At 44.2% G+C, this 12,509-nt stretch overlaps 1 protein-coding gene across 2 annotated transcripts in view; it reads right to left on the bottom strand.

Moving 5' to 3' along the window:
• Window positions 1–12,509, bottom strand: part of Pi3K92E (phosphatidylinositol 3-kinase 92E) — a 97,140-nt gene that overhangs the window by 62,857 nt on the left and 21,774 nt on the right. Inside the window, exon 1 of one of the 2 annotated variants that reach the window (XM_067763742.1) lies at window positions 2,092–2,659. The exons of the other annotated variant lie outside the window; for it this stretch is intronic. Within the exon in view, the coding sequence (XP_067619843.1) occupies window positions 2,092–2,238 (147 nt within the window). The 5' untranslated portion in view covers window positions 2,239–2,659. Of the gene's footprint in view, window positions 1–2,091; window positions 2,660–12,509 lie in introns of those variants that run through there. 2 annotated transcript variants of the gene reach the window in all.

The following is a 12,509-nucleotide window of genomic DNA, read 5'->3' as shown; positions in this document are numbered from 1 at the left end:
CACATACAAAGCAATTAGCCAGCCGATTACGTGCTACGCGTCACCCATATGGTCGCCAAGCCTAAAAACCACCCACTGGAAGAAACTACAGGCCTGCCAAAATACTGCTCTCAGAATCGCCACGGGCTGTCTTCTTATGTCCCCAGAACACCATCTGCATAGTGAGGCGAGAATACTCCCCATCAGGGAGAGAAATGAGATGCTGACCAAACAGTTTCTGTTGAATACCCAGAAACCTGGGCATCCCAACAGACATCTGATTGACGAACCAGCACCGCCTAGGGGCCTAAGGAGTCATCTCCGTAAGCATTTTGAGGAAATACGGCACCTGAGAACCCAGCCGTACGAAGCGGAAAAACACAAGCAGGTCCTTGGTGAACTCCATAGACAGGCGTCGGACCTTTATGTCGGGAATTGCCAGGTGAATCCAGTACTTGAAGAAAAATATCCAGAACTCGCAGAAGAGGAACGCATACTCCCCAGGGAAACGCGTGTCACTCTTGCTCAACTTCGTTCTGGATACTGTAACAGGTTAAACTCTTACCTATCCAGAATCAACCCCGACATACAAAATGTATGCCCTGCTTGCAATGTGTCCCCACATGACACCAACCATCTCTTTAATTGTATTGTGGAACCAACGCCTCTAACACCCCTTTCCTTATGGTCCACCCCTGTTGAAACGGCAAGTTTCCTTGGACTCCCGTTAGAGGATATCGATGACAATTTGTGATCGGTCGCGGCTATTAGGTGGGGCGAGCATTGCTACAACAACAACAACAGTAGAAAATATATTAACGCGCCGGACGCCGCCGCGCCGATATTTTTGACATTCGGCGGCGGCGTACGAAAAACTACCCTAATCGGCGGCGGCGGCGGTGTTTATCGGCGGCGTATATCTCTAGTCTGTTGGCCCTCCGTCTATTTTTGTTGACCGTAGAATGCATTATATATTGTCGGCAGAAAGCGCTCGCACAGACGCTAGACGGATTCGATAGGGACTTTACAGTAGACCTAAGTTTACCTACACCGGCAGAAAGGTTACAACCGCTTAGGTGCTCCTCCCATTTCGTCCGCTTGTGTTCATCCACAAGCAATCTGATGCGTTGGTTTATATCCCTTATTTGGGGGTCGCCGGGATCGAGCTGTCTTATAAGGTCACGTTCTCTCGCTAAACTTGCGGCCTCTGCCGGGAAGTGGGCCGAATTTCGGGAATTCTACATTATGTGCTGGCAAACGGTGCCACGGAAGGTAGGGACTAAGAGTCTGTTTCCCTGGCCTACACATTTGCTGCCGGAAAAGAGGGGGAAGAAGACGGGGGCAGGGGTTGCTGCTCGGCATTGCTCCTGACTCTACCACTTAGATTGTAGGTATGAGTGGGGGCAGCCGTGTGAGTTGGTGGCGCCGTGTGTCGCGAGCAACAGCGGGTACTTGTTGTGACTTGCTGAGCAGCTGGGCTGCTGGACGGTGGGGCGCTGAGGCGCAGACTACGGGCGTCCTAGGACGTGAACAGCAAGGAGCCACAAAAGCTTTATAGAAGTTACGTGGACGTCTGGTTTTGGGGTCTAACCCAGAACAACCTGTCCGATGCAACCATCCCTTACACGAGACACACTGACAAGAATATGACCGTCCTAAAAAGATTCTTTTCCGGCAGATGCAGCAAAACCATTTTCAGGACCGGGATCAGGGGACGGACCAGGATTGGGTTCGATACCTTCCCGGAGCAAGAGAATATGGAGCAGTCCCACTGCAAGGAGCTGCTGGGAGGATGGCAATTTGTGGGAGGGACGCAACAAATTAAATGGGGTTACACTGAAATGGCAGTCCTTGGTCGGGAAAAATTCCGAATCGCTCCCGTACATAGAACCGACGGCCTTGGGAAGCGAGTCGCTCCGGTACATAGAACCGACGGCCTTGGGAAGCGAAACAATCGGTTGTATATTTTAGTTGAATCGGCCTATTATTCTATGTTTGACCACTATTTATATGCAGCCGCTTCACTGTATAGCATCCGGACAAAAGCACTATCCAAATACTGGTGCATTTACCACTTTACCCTACAAACGTTTTGTTTAAAATTGCACTTACCGACTTAATTTCCCGAATGGTACTGTTGATAGGTACCACCATTAAAATGAGAATGCCATTTGGCATTAGACAGGTGATTTCAGCACGGTCAGGCACCTCATTTTTCCAGAAATCGATGGAGTCGGTGGGGCAGGAAAGCGAAGCCATTGTGTATATTTCACTCGTGTAGCCTTTTTCCTGTTGTATCCAATGCTTATAGCGACAAAATTATTTTTGTTTTTATAGTTCCCCGGTTTTGGATTGGCTATTGTATGCCAAACACACCTAACATATCACTATACACATAATATCCTATATCATATACGTACAAGTATATGTACATAAATAAACCATGCAGGTCAATCAAACGAACATTGTCTTCTTGGTACTTATTTTTTTTTTTGGGGTTTAAGTTACTCCCTCACCGTGGCTAGGGAGGTCGATTATAAATGGAATTATTTGGCCCATTCAATGAATTAAAGCGCCATCACCAATTACGAGATTTTTCTCTATTTTATTTCTATATGTGGCGTATAGCCATGTGTTTTTTATTCCGTTATGTTCATTGTAAACTTTACCAAGTAGCGCAACTAACAGCTGATCGCTCAAAATTTGTACACACACACAAACATCACTAATGGCCATATTACGGAAATCTTAGGAAATTGAAGTTGAATTTTTAAACAGACATAAAATGTTATAATTTTGGAATATATAACATCTAGGACACTTTAATTGCAGTAACTGAATGAAAATGTTTGCTTATACTCAAGTATTTAATTATTTTTTCTAATTTTATCTTTAATATATTATTATATCATTAAGCAAGTCACAAACTTTACTGATCTTGGCGTTATAATGGACCCTACACAGGCCTTCAAATTACATATCGAATCGTGTGTGAATAGGGCTAGGGGCACTTTGGCTTTCGTAAAAAGGTAGTCAAAGGAATTCAATGACCCCTATGTCACTAAAATTCTTTTTTTATCGTTAGTTAGACCTATATTGGAATATGCTTCCATTATCTGGAACCCGCGTAATCAGATTAATAGCGAAAAATTGGAATCGGTCCAGAAGCAATTTTTGCTCTTTGCTTTAAATCATTTGCCCTGGGATCCATCAAGGAACCTACCGCCTACCTGCAGCCGGTTAAAACTTTTACAGCTGCCTTCACTACAGAGCCGTAGGGAGATGCTTGGCGTTTTATTTATAGTAAAACTATTAAGGGGGATGATAAACAGTCCATTTCTGCTTGGCGAGATGATGTTTAATGTCCCTTTTAGGCCCTCTCGGTATTTCCAACCGCTATATTTAAATGCATGTAGATCGAATTTTCAAATGCATGAACCCGTTGTTGTTGTTGTAGCAATGCTCGCCCCACCTAATAGCCGCGACCGATCACAAATTGTCATCAATATCCTCTAACGGGAGTCCAAGAAAACTTGCCGTTTCAACAGGGGTGGACCATAAGGAAAGGGGTTTTAGAGGCGTAGGTTCCACATTACAATTGAAGAGATGGTTGTTGTCATGTGGGGACACGTTGCAAGCAGGGCATAAATTTTGTATGTCGGGGTTGATTCTGGATAGGTAAGATTTAACCTGTTACAGTATCCAGAACGAAGTTGGGCGAGAGTGACACGCGTTTCCCTGGGGAGTATGCGTTCCTCTTCCGCAAGTTTTGGATAATTTTCGTTAAGCACTGGATTCACCGGGCAATTCCCGGCATAAAGTCCGACGCCTGTTTATGGAGTTCACCAAGGACCTGCTTGTGTTTTTTCACTTCATACGGCTGGGTTCTCAGGTGCCGTATTTACTCAAAATGCTTACGGAGATGACTCCTTAAGCCCCTAGGCGGTGCTGGTTCATCAATCAGATGTCTGTTGGGATGCCCAGGTTTCTGGGTGACGCGTAGCACGTAACGGCTGGCTAATTGCTTTGTATGTAGTCATGAGCGTTTCTTTATCTTTTCCCAAGTACTTCCAGCGAGGGATTTGAGGATTTTGTTACGGCTCTGAATTCTCGGAACAATTGCGGCTGCGTGCTCACCAAAATTTAGACCCTGATCAAACGTCACACCCAAGATTTTGGTGTGTAGGACAGTCGTAAGCGTAGTGCCATCGACATGGATGTTCAAAATGGTCGCCATTTGGGGCGTCCATGTTGTAAATAAGGTCGCGGAAGATTTAGTCGGTGATAATGAAAGGTTTCGCGAGGCGAAAAAACTGGAGAGATCAGGGAGGTAGCCGTTTATTTTATTGCATAGCGCATCGATCTTTGGGCCTGGGCCTGTGGCCATTATTGTGCAGTCATCGGCGTAGGAAACGATTGTGACTCCTTTCGGTGGTGAAGGTAGCTTAGATATGTAGAAATTAATCAAAGTGGGGATAGGACACCACCCTGTGGCACCCCTTGTTTAATTCTCCTTGGTTTTGATGCTTCGTTTCTAAATTGCACCTATGCCTGCCGACCACCCAGATAATTTGCGGTCCATCTTTTAAGACATGGGGGAAGGGTGGACCCTTCCAGGTTCTGCAGTAACGAGCCATGGTTGACCGTATCGAAAGCTTTTGATAGGTCTAGCGCTACGAGTACTGTTCTATGGTGGGGGTATTGATTTAAACCGCAATTTATCTGGGTGCTAATGGCATTTAGCGCGGTGGTAGTGCTATGGAGTTTTCTGAAGCCATGCTGATGAGGGGCTAGCTGCAAATTTGCTTGGAAATAAGGGAGCAAAATGGCTTCAAGCGTCTTTGCCACTGGCGATAGGAGAGATATCGGACGATACGACTCACCTATGTTAGCTGGTTTCCCAGGCTTTAGTAGCGGGACCACCTTGGCCATTTTCCATTTCTCAGGTATGACAAAGGTGGAAAGAGACAGATTGAAGACATGCGCTAAATATTTGAAACCCTCTTTCCCTAGTCTTTTCGGCATGGCTATGCCGTCTGGGCCCACTGCTTTGGATGGTTTAGCACGACCAATGGCGTCCTCAACCTCTTTAGCGGTGATGGTGATTGGTGACGCGCTGAATTTGTGTTTATGTGCGTGTCTATTGGCTCTCCGTCTATCGTTGTCGACCGTAGGATGCATTATATATTGCCGGCAGAAAGCGCTCGCGCATTTTTTCGCGTCCGACAGCACTTTCTCGCCAAAGGCGATGAAAGCTTTGTCTTTGTGCTTAGTTGGATTCGATAGGGACTTTACGGTGGACCAAAGTTTACCTACACCGGTAGAGAGGTTACAACCTCTTAGGTGCTCCTCCCATTTCGCTCGCTTGTGTTCATCCACAAGCAATCTGATGCATTGGTTTATATCCCTTATTTGGGGGTCGCCTGGATCAAGCTGTCTTATAAGGTCACGTTCTCTCGCTAAGTTTGCGGCCTCCGCCGGGAAGTGGGGCCGGATTTCGGGAATTCTCCCGGCGGGAATGAAATGTGCCGAGGCGGATTTAATGACCTTACGGAAGGCGCGCTCCCCTTGGCGGGCATCAGTCGGGATAGGGAGGGCAGCAAAGCGGCTGTCTGTAAAGGATTTATATTCTTCCCACTTGAATGCATGAACCTCTTCGTTGTCTGTGTCAAGATTCCAATAATCACTGTAATAATATTGATACGTGCGACACACTTTACAGTATAAAAAAATATATACTCACTGCCTCGAACTCATAACTGTTTCAAAATCACATGTTAAACTAAATCTGTCACCTGCTCCAGTTACTTTGGGCGGGTGGCTTGGAATCACGTCCTTTCCAACCTCCCACACATTGCAGCCCTACTCATTGTGTGTTAAATATACATCAGCTGCTCGAAATCACGCCCATTCCGACAGCACTAATAATCAATAGTTACTTTGTGCGGGTGGCTTGGAATCACGTCCTTTCCAACCTCCCACACATCACAGCCCTACTCATTGTGTGTTAAATATACATCAGCTGCTGGAAATCACGTCCATTCCGACAGCACTAATAATCAATAATTACTTTGGGCGGGTGGCTTGGAATCACGACCTTTCCGACCTCCCACACATCGCAGCCCTACTATTGTGTGTTAAATGTACATCATCTGCTCGAAATCACGTCCATTCCGACAGCACTGATAATCAATTCCGTTGCTCGGCATCACAGTCCTTCCCGACAACTGATTCAATAATATATGTATATACATATTTTATAATATAATTTTGTTCACTATGTATGCTTGTTAATTTTACACTGTAATCCGCATTTATATTCATTCGTTCATTCATATTTAGTCTGATTAATTGTAAAATTTGTAGACTAACAAATAAATAAATAAATAAATATTGATGCAATGATTGATCCAATGCAACTCTGGTTCCTACTGTTCTTCATTCCACTCCATTCGAGTGTCTATTTTCACGGCCTGCGAGTGCCTTCCAGTCTATTCGCAACATAACCTCGAATTAAGCTGCCAAACTATATAGTAAACAATGTTCTACTACTTCCATGGTTCAATTATATGGTTGGCTCATCTGTAAAGCAACAAAATATGTCTGTTCAAATCATGGTTCAACTATATACAGGTTGGCTCATCTGTAAAGTAACAAAATATGTCTGTTCAAATTGTCAAAATCTGTGTATTGGTGTTGGTGCGAATGGTAAGGAATGGAAACATAAAACTTAGCAGTTTTTGTATGTGTAAGAAAATGTTTCCATTGTGTTGGTTTCATTATGAGTTTGCCATCTCCTTTTGACAATCCCTTCGGCCATGCAATGAAATAAATAAAATCAGCTGATGAGATTAGCCAACCATATAATTGAACCATGACTACTTCACTAGCTTCTGCCACATTCTCCACCATTCGTTGCTTTTATAAGAGTTACGTTCCATTGAGACTTGAGCGAGATACGGATAGAAATTTAACATGCAAATGCAACAACAACGTTGTGATCCTGATATTTATCTGGTTCAATTTCTGATCCGTATAGCGGTTCTGTTCGTTTCGTTTTCTGTAGTAGATTTTTTGACAGTTAACCACTTTTGAGTTGGTTGCACTCATGGCTCAACTATATAGTTGCCTCATCTCTACATCAATAACATACCTTTGTTCAAATTGCCAAAATTTGCGTGTTAATGTTAGACGAATGGAATGGAATGAAAACATAAAACAACTGAGCAGCATATATAAGTAGTAAGAAAATGTTGTAAATTCGTTGGTTTCTTTTTAAGTTTGCCATCTCCTTCTGACAATCCCTACTCCAGTGAAATGAAAAAAAATAAAATCAGCTGGTGAGATGAGCCAACCATATAGTTGAGCCATTGTAGTACTGAACTAAATACTGTGACGGACTAATTCCTGCTGAGGTATGCCCAGTCCGTCCAGGGTTCCTATATTTGGTGGGGGAACCTATTCCGATGAAAATAAATAGACGAAGGAGTTCTGAAAAACGTTATAAAGTTTATTAAAAAAAGGATCGATATCCTTAAGGGCTACTCCTATTCTTTGTCCCTGTCTAAATAAGAGTAGCTGAGGTAGAACCCCTCTGCTAGCTCTCCGTCAGTTGGAGTAGAAACCTCCTACTGAATATAAAATAATCCACGAAATGAAGTAGAAACCTTCAGGTCGTGTTGGTCAGTGGTAGAAGCCCACTGACTCGTATGCCTATCTCCTAGCTTCTGATCTTACAAGCTAATTTGCCGCCCTTATATACGATTTTGTACGCCGGTGGACACTTATTTCCTAAAAACAATTCATTGTAATAATTCCTCAGTTATAAAATTATGTAGGACTGCACGCAGGCAGTCAGTAATTTTACAATAACAATTATAAAAGTTGGAAATCCAAAAATCGAATTCTAGTTTAACGCTACTTTCGCTGTATTCTATTGGTACATACATACGCTTAAATGCTAACATGCGATTTTCCTCTTTCCATTATCATACATATGGTGGTACATCGGTATATATACATACATATATGTATATTTTCGATCATGTATGACGATCCGCTATCTCGGCATTTCATATCCCAATTTTAGGAAGCCCTAATATACATAGCGAACAATGTGCCAAATCTCGTACGTACGCTTGTTGTATGCCTGCCGTGTTTTCCAGTCTTTGCTTTACCTATCGAATTCGATCATTTGTGTTTATGCGTATGTTCGCTGTCACTTGGTTTTGATGGTGCGTTGGCCTCGTTTGATGCTTTCGGCTTCTGCTTGGGGCGTGCGTTGGTGTGTCGTAAGTATGTAGAGAAAAGTCCCAATTAGTAGCAGCGCTTAGTTTGGCGACTTTTACTGCTGATCTTTGTTTATCCAAATTATTATGTATGTTGTATTTGTGTCTGAGTGCATTGGATGCGCCAAGGGTTGGTTGACCGGCATAATTTTATGTTTTTATGCATTTCCATTTTCCTTCCAAATGTTTTAGTGTATGTTAGGGTGACCTATATTTGAAACTTATGTGGGCGAAAAATGTAAATATTGTGCTTGCGTGCAAAAGTGCGCAAGTCTGGTTTATCCTTCAATCTAGTAAATAATAATTCAATATGCGACCGCATGTATTTGTTTTGACGTGTAATTCATAAAGGTATAATTCATGTCATAAAAATGTATAAATGTTAAATTCAGAGTTAAATTCAATTCTTGTATAACATGTATGTAAGAAAAAATGAAAAATAGGTATATGTTGTGAGGGTACAAAACCCTCGGTTTTGGGATCCTCACACTCCCCCCTCACCTACCGCAGCGAAGCTTACGGTCACCGTGCCGGTGCGTGTGATCCGTACTCGGAAGAGTGTTCGCTCATACTGCCTTCGTCGTCGCTGTCGTCATGGTTGTTGTTGTCGTTGAGGCTGCCGTTGACCTTACTGTCCATACGGCTTAATATTTCGCTGTCGTCGTTGTGTTTGTTGAGGCTGCCGTTGACCTCGCTGGCCATACGGCTTAATACTTCGCTGTCGTTGTTCGTTGTTGGCGTTTTGCTTCCCTTCCCATCGGCGGTGTGTGACTCCAGTCTATACTGTAAATAAGAAACTGGTGGATTTTCCTTAGGGTGCTCTCACCGTATATGGTGGATTTAAAAAAAAAATGTGGTATATCATGAGCCTAGTTACAGGGTATATTTATGTGATTATGTAATTGTGGGTAGAGTTTACCGCGCTTCAGTGGTTGATCCGAAGTTCGGGTACTTCTTGAAATGAAATTTCTTCGTGTATGATTTGATACTGTTGCGGTTGGGCGTGTACGTTACTACCGATTTGATTCGAGTTGCAGTAGAATCTCACGTAATAATCCGTTATTCCGGAGTTGTCTCTGGGTGTGTGTTCATTTAGGGCTGCTATAGCAAACTGTCTTCCTAGGTGTAATCTTGCTACAGGTATCGGTCCTTTGGCGATCTGTACTTGGGTTCCTCGAGTGACCTGTACCTGATTTTCTGGAAATGTTCGTGCCTGATTCTCCGTATTGTTTTGCACTTGAGCGTCTTTATATACTATCAGTTGTTGGCTCGGACTTTGGTCCTCTTCGTGTTGTCTCTCGGTCTCTTCGCTGACTCGTGTGAGCGTACCACAGATGGCTACCTCGCTGTTCTCTCTCTGTTGTTGTACCTCGGGGATATTGTTTCTTGTTCGATTGGACGATGTTGACGGGATTTGGTCTTCACTAGCGCTCTTCTGTTCATGCCTTTGCTTTCTGGATTCATTGTTGTCGGCGGCGTCGGTTGCGTGGTATGCTTTCAGCTCACTTAAGTGGGCTGTCCTCCTCCTTCCTCTGAAAACTTTGTCTAGCTCTACGATCACTGGTGATACAAAGTTCGTTACCCGATGGGGTCCACTGTACCTGGGCGCTAGTTTGGCTGCAAAGTTATCCACCGCTTTTGACAGCTGATGCTCCTTTACCAGCACTAGGTCGCCTATAGCCGGTCGCCATTGCCTTCTTCTTAAATTATAATGCTTTGCTTGCTCCGCTGATGCTCGCTCTTGCTTCCGTCGTACCATCTCGAATATCTCCTTCATCTTCATTGATTTCTCGGCTGGATTAGCTACTCTCTCACCTGTACCGAATGTATGCTCGTCGTAAAGGCTATTGGGAATCCTTGGTTCTCTGCCTTGTACTACATATGCTGGACTATACCCTGTCGATTCGCATACGCTTGTGTTTAATGCGAGTGTTATCTCTGGTATAAGCTCGTCCCATGTTCTCTGCTCTATCCCTGAAAACTGTGCTATCATCCTCTTGATGTTGCGGTTCGCTCTTTCTGTCGGATTCTCCTGCGGTGTGTATGGTGCTGTCAGCTGGTGTTTTACGCCCAGCTCCTCCAAATACTTCTTAAAACGTTTGCTCACGAACTGCGCTCCGTTGTCTGTGATTAATACCTTTGGAATGCCAAATCGTGCCAAAATTCTCTCTCTAAATCCTCGTACTACGCTTTCTGTTGTTGCCTTTCTAATTGCCATTATCTCCACCCATTTTGAAAATCTGTCAACGAAAACTAATGCCATTGTATTACCATGTTTTGAGCGTGGCATTGGACCAACAAAGTCTGCACACACTGTTGCCCACGGTTCTTCTGGAATTTTAGTTAACATCTTACCCGCGGCCTGTTGTTGACTAGGTTTGTATACCTGACATCCATGACATTGCTGTACGTACTTTCTTACGTCTCTGAACATTCCGGGCCAGTAATATCGTGTCGTCGCTCGTGCAATAGATTTTCGAACGCCCATGTGTCCTGCGCTTGGTGTGTCATGAATTTCCGCCAGCACTCTGCGTCTCTGTAGGGTCGGTACACATAGCTTCCAGGGTACTGCGTCTTCACCATCAACTTGACTCTCTATTCTCCTGTAGAGCTTTCCGTCCTCGATCACATAGTCTGGGAATTTCTCCGGAGCCTTTCTTACCTCTGTAATCTTCGCTTTTAGCCACTTGCACTCGTCTTTGCCTTGCTCTACTGTCAACGTAGTTAGTTGCTCGTCCATCGGCTGTCTCGAAAGTGCATTTGCCACCACGTTTAGCTTTCCTTTCCGGTACTGTACGTCGAATGAGTATTGTTGTAGTTCTAGTGCCCATCTAGCAATCCGTCCCGTCGGACTGTCTATTGCGTTTAACCATTTTAGAGCTAGGTGGTCTGTGATTACCGTGAACGTGTATCCCTCTAGGTAGGGTCTCATCTTCCTTATCGCCCACACTATTGCCAAACATTCTTTCTCTGTCGGGGAATAATTTGTTTCTGCCTTGTTAAGTCGGCGACTCGCGTAAGCAATCACTCGTTCTTCGCTGCCTGATCCTTAGGTGAGCACTGCTCCGAGGCCAAAATCGCTTGCATCCGTCTGTAGGCAAAACTTCTTCGAAAAATCTGGGCAAGCTAGTACAGGTGCTTGGGTGAGTGCGGCTTTTAATGCTTCGAATGCCGACTGCTGCTCTTGCGACCACTTCCACTTCCTTCCTTTCTTTAGCATTGACGTCAACGGGTGTGAAACTTGTGAAAAGTCTGAGACGAATCTCCTGTACCACGATACCACTCCTAGGAATCTTCGTAGTTCGCGTAAATTGTTTGGCGGTGTCAACTCTTTGATGGCTGCTATCTTGTCCGGGTCCGTGTGAATGCCTTCCTCGCTAACGACATGACCTAGATACTTTAAACTTTTCTTAAAAAACTCACATTTTTCCGGGTTTATCTTAAGGTTTGCTCCTCGCAGCCGTTGAAATACTTCCGCCAGGTGTCTTATGTGTTCTTCCAATGTTTTGCTCGTAATGATGATGTCATCTAGATATGCGAATGCGTAAGGTTCCAACTCTGGTCCTATAACGTGATCGAGTGCTCTCTGGAAAGTTGCTGGGGCTGAGTGCAGACCGAACGGCATTACTTTCCATTGATATAGCCCACGTCCGGGTACAGTGAATGCGGTGTATTGTTTGCTGTTTTCTTCCATGGGGATTTGCCAATATCCGTTTTTCAAATCGAGGCTGCTGATAAACCGAGCACTTCTCAATCTATCCAGGATGTGTTGGATACGGGGTAACGGGTATGCGTCTGGTACTGACCTTGCGTTTAGTTGGCGGTAATCTACGCACAGTCTCCACTTACCATTTTTCTTCCTTGCCAAAACTATTGGTGCGCTGTGCGGACTTCTAGAAGGTTCGATGCAACCTTTCTCGATAAGCTCATCGATTTCCTTATTAATAATCTCTTGCATCTTGGGATTCTTCGGGTAATATCTTTGTTTTATGGGGCGGTCGTCTTTCATCACTATCTTGTGCGTGGCCACGTTGGATACACCTGACATTTCCTGGAACATCTGTAATTCTTTGTTGAGAAATTTACTCACCGACTCGTCTGTGTTCGCAACTTTTAGGCTGTTATCTTTGTGACTACTTTCGTTTCTACTTTCGACCATTGTTGTACAAGTGACCGCATCCTCCTCCTGATTGTTTGTGTTCAAGGTTAGAGTTTGTCCTCCGCATCTCATCTCCATGTTCA

The sequence above is a fragment of the Eurosta solidaginis genome, chromosome 1 (assembly GCF_040869045.1).
Source record: "Eurosta solidaginis isolate ZX-2024a chromosome 1, ASM4086904v1, whole genome shotgun sequence".
Taxonomy (NCBI): Eukaryota; Metazoa; Arthropoda; class Insecta; order Diptera; family Tephritidae; genus Eurosta; species Eurosta solidaginis.
Note: the sequence above shows the minus strand (reverse complement) of the source record. Positions and strands in the feature narration are given on the sequence as shown.